General features: G+C 46.5%; 1 protein-coding gene across 1 annotated transcript; it reads left to right on the plus strand.

Moving 5' to 3' along the window:
• Positions 1-3: 3 nt before the first annotated feature.
• On the plus strand, positions 4-605 carry GLOTRDRAFT_18577 (uncharacterized protein; the record flags this gene model as incomplete). The annotated part of the gene is made up of 2 exons (XM_007873372.1): positions 4-171; positions 324-605. Coding segments are annotated over 2 exons (450 nt in total), but the record flags the coding sequence as incomplete, so codon positions are not given.
• Positions 606-4,544: the final 3,939 nt, after the last annotated feature.

Here is a 4,544-nt window from a genome sequence, read left to right on the forward strand (position 1 = left end):
TGCCTATCAACCAGTGAAAGGGAGAAATACATGAAGGAAGGGCGATGCTTCACCTGTGGTCAGACTGGCCACAGGGCTGCCGATCACAAGCAGGACAAGGGAAAGCAACCAGAGAGGCGACCCATCCGGACTACAGAGGTCAAAGAAGACCCATACAAAGGAACCTCCAGTGTTGCCAAGATCAAAGCAATGATGGCAGAACTAGAAGAGAATGACAAGATCAAACTTCTTGAGGAAATGGCGGAGAAGGATTTTGCCTAAGACGACCTGCATCAGCGTCAGGCTCGTCTCATTCTTACCTTTCTACTGTAACCATAGCAAAGACTGTTGACCAGTCAATGAAGATCAATATTTTGCTATCACGTGGAAAGGGAAGCGCTGAAACAACTGCAGAAGCCCTTATTGATTCAGGGGCTGGAGGAATCTTCATCAACCAGAAGTTTGGATTGACGAACAAGCTGAAGACGGTCCCTATACCGAGACCAATCAAAGTCTTCAATGTTGATCGCACCAAGAACAGGCAAGGCCACATAACCAAGGCCGCATTCTTACAGATGAAAATTGGAGATCGAGTCCGCTCTGTCCAATTTCGCGTCACCGACCTGGGAAAAGAAGATGTTATCTTGGGGCTACCTTCGTTACAGAAGAACAACCCAGAGATTAACTGGGTTACTGGATGGATTGACTTTGGAAAGAGAAAATCCATCCTAAACGTAACCATTGAAGAAATCCCTGATGAGGAATTCTCCATCAAATTTCAATACTGCAAGGGACCACTGCTGGCACACGTTGATGATCCCATCTTCCAAAGTATACCAAAATGGAAGATCAAATTGGACGATATCTACACCCTAATTGCTTGAACTAAGGCAGAGGAAGACGATCTCCTCATACAGTTTATCACTGGACAAACAGACACTGGCAAGAAGGTTAACCCTGCAATGCGGATGGCTCAAGAAGCTGAGAAGGAAGCCAAAAGCAAAGCAGAATTACCTGAATGGTACAAGGAATTTGCAGATGTCTTTGACACGAAAAGCTCAGAACGATTCCCTGAATGACGGCCTTATGATCATGCAATAGACCTCAAAGAAGGATTCGTTCCAAAGAATCAGAAGCTCTACCCTATGTCACCATTGGAGCAAGAAAAACTTGACGAATTCTTGAAGGAAAACTTGTCAAAAGGCTATATCCGACCATCCAAATCCCCTATGGCATCACCGTTCTTCTTCGTAGGCAAGAAGGATGGGGATGTACGGCCTTGCCAAGATTACCGGTATCTCAACGAATGGACAGTCAAGAATGCCTATCCAATTCCCCTGATTAGTGAAATCCTGGACAAGCTACAAGGGGCAAAGGTTTTCACCAAATTGGATGTCCGCAAAGGCTACAATAATGTCCGTATCAAGGAAGGTGACGAATGGAAAGCAGCATTCAAAACCAATCGAGGATTGTTTGAACCAACTGTCATGTTCTTTGGCCTATGCAACTCACCGGCAACATTCCAGTCAATGATGGACAAACTATTCAAAGACATGATTGACGAAGGATAGCTCATCATATACATGGACGACTTCCTTATCTTCTCCAAGACAGCTGAAGAAGATACGGAAAGGACAAAATGGGTCTTGGCACGATTAAGGGAAAACGACCTATTCCTCAAATTGGAGAAATGCCTATTTTGTCAACCAGAAGTGGAATACCTTGGACTGATCGTCAAGGAAAACCACTTGGGCATGGATCCAGTCAAATTGAAAGGAATAGCAGGCTGGCCTGTCCCTAGGAAATTGAAGGACGTCCGGTCATTCTTAGGATTCTGCAACTTCTACCGACGGTTTATTCCACACTTTGCCAACATCTCTCGACCATTGAACGAGCTCACCAAGAAGGATCATCCTTGGGACTGGACGGCTGAATGTCAAACGGCATTTGAAACCTTGAAGCAGAAGTTCCTGGAAGAACCAGTGCTGATGATGCCGGACAAATCCAAACCATTCATTCTGGAAACTGATGCATCCAAGTTTGCATCAGGGGCAGTTCTACGCCAACAGGATGTAAATGGAGACTGGCACCCATGCGGATATATTTCACAGGCATTTGACAAGGCTCAACGAAACTATGAAATCTACAATAGGGAGCTTCTGGCAATCATCCGAGGACTACAGAATTGGGACTACCACTTCAAGGGCGCAGCCCATCCAGTCACAGTCTACTTGCAGTACTATCGATCTGCACAACGCCTAACAAGACGACAAGCTCGGTGGTCACTATATTTGTCCAAGTTTGATCTGATCTTGAAACATATTCCTGGCCACAAATGGTGCAATCAGATGCGCTCTGAAGATGACCAGATCTATGCCCTGACGAGGAAGACAATGACCAGATGGTCCTATTGCCAGAGCAAATGTTCCATAGAGATGCCACTCCAGATCAGGACGAACGTATGAGCAAACCTTCTATGGCTAAATTGGAGAGGGAATTGGAGATTCAAACAAAGCAGGATATACCAATGACACCGTCTGAACCAAGCCCAGTGGAATTCAAGGATGACCCAACGGAAAACATATCCATGACAAAGGAAAATGAAGGTCCAACTGAATCAAAGGTTGATCCAATATTGATCTCTCACGATGACCCCACGATTGTATGGATCGACAACCCTGACCTCCAAGGTGACATTCACCCACCCAACATCATGGAAGCAGAAAGGATCACAAACAAGGGGGCACATGAACCAACGATCAACAATGACTGGATTCCGATTGACAAAAGGCCATGCCTAGATGGACAAGAACAAAGTACCTTGACAGACAGGCCATTGGAAATCCAAGCCATTGACATAGACCGACATGATCAAATGGTTAAGGCAACTGAGATTGACTCTGTGGTACGCGATGCTCTGCAAGCTTTGAAGACAGGATCACCCCTTCCTCTCCGATCCTCACTCAATGATTGGAAACTTGAAGAAGGGCTTGTAAAATTCAAAGGACACATCTACATACCAGCCAATCAAGATCTACGCAGAGAAATCGTGTCTCAGTACCATGAGTCTCTTGCTGCTGGACACCCAGGACGCTTCAAGACTCTGGAATTGGTTCGAAGAGACTATTGGTAGCCAGGAATGTTCATCTTTATCCGCAATTATGTTGATGGTTGTGCTACCTGTCAACAAAACAAAGTGAACACTCACCCTTCGGCACCTGCATTGAACCCCATCCCTGCCCCAACACGAACACATCCATTTTCTGTCACCTCGACTGACTTCATAACCGATCTTCCACCATCCAAGGGTTTTGACTCAATCATGGTAGACCACGCCCTAACGAAGGGGGTAATTTTGGTGCCATGTCACAAGACAATTGATGCAGAGAAGACTGCTTAAATTTTCCATGAGAATGTCTACAGACGATTCGGATTACCTGATACCATCATATCCGATAGAGGACCTCTATTCGCATCAAAGGTATTCCAAGAAACATGCAAGCTGCTAGGCATCAAATCCAAGCTCAGCACCGCTTATCACCCTCAAACCGATGGCGAAACTGAGAGGGTCACTCAAGAACTGGAAACCTATCTGCGGATATTCTGCGCCAACAATCCCCATGGATGGGCTGAAGTACTCTGTGATGCAGAATTTGCTCACAATCAGCAATCCCATTCAGCCAGGAATGAATCGCCTTTCTACCTCATGATGGGTTATCATCCACGAGCAATACCCGCAGTCACAATCAATATGGAGCTACCATCAGTAGATGAAAGGCTTAAATGATTACAAGCTGCAAGGGAAGAAGCGGCTGCCATGCATGAATTGGCGCAACAGAAGATGATCGATAGAAGCCGACAAGGATTCACCCCATTCGAAGTTGGAGAGAAGGTTTGGCTAGAAGGCAAGAACCTACGGATCAATTACCCATCCAGGAAGATCGCCCCAAAACGCGAAGGACCATTCAAGATCAAGGAAGTTCTAGGCCCACTCTCGTACCGTCTAGACTTACCCAAATCCTGGAAGATTCACCCCATGTTTCATCCCTCGCTTCTTTCACGTTATCGAGAGAACTCCACTCACGGGCCGAACTATCTCCGACCTCCACCGGATGATATCGAAGGCGAAGAAGAGTACGAAGTTGAGGCCATCTTAGCCCATCGTGGGAGCACCTCACGCCGCAAGTACCTTGTCAAATGGAAAGGATACCCGTCGGCCGAAAATTCATGGGAACCCGAGCATGTGCTTGAGAACGCCAAGAGCATGCTTCAAGAATATAAGAGTCGGAACCGTCTCTAGCAGGACTCACCCAACCAGCGACACATACCATGTCTCACCCCAGGAACGATTTGTGCACCTTCACCTCTTCGCAATGCCCTCTTCGCAACTGCCCTTATGAACAAGACCCCCACTTTATCAGTATCATCCACCAAACCTTGATGGAACACTACCATGACCCATCCCTCCGACGATGACTAGGACGAGATGCATTGGGAGCAGGAGTCGCTAGGGAGATATTAGAACTAGAGGACGATCTTCAAGCAGTAGTTGGGTCCAGTATAGG

Source organism: Gloeophyllum trabeum, assembly GCF_000344685.1.
Source record: "Gloeophyllum trabeum ATCC 11539 unplaced genomic scaffold GLOTRscaffold_00135, whole genome shotgun sequence".
Classification (NCBI taxonomy): domain Eukaryota; kingdom Fungi; phylum Basidiomycota; class Agaricomycetes; order Gloeophyllales; family Gloeophyllaceae; genus Gloeophyllum; species Gloeophyllum trabeum.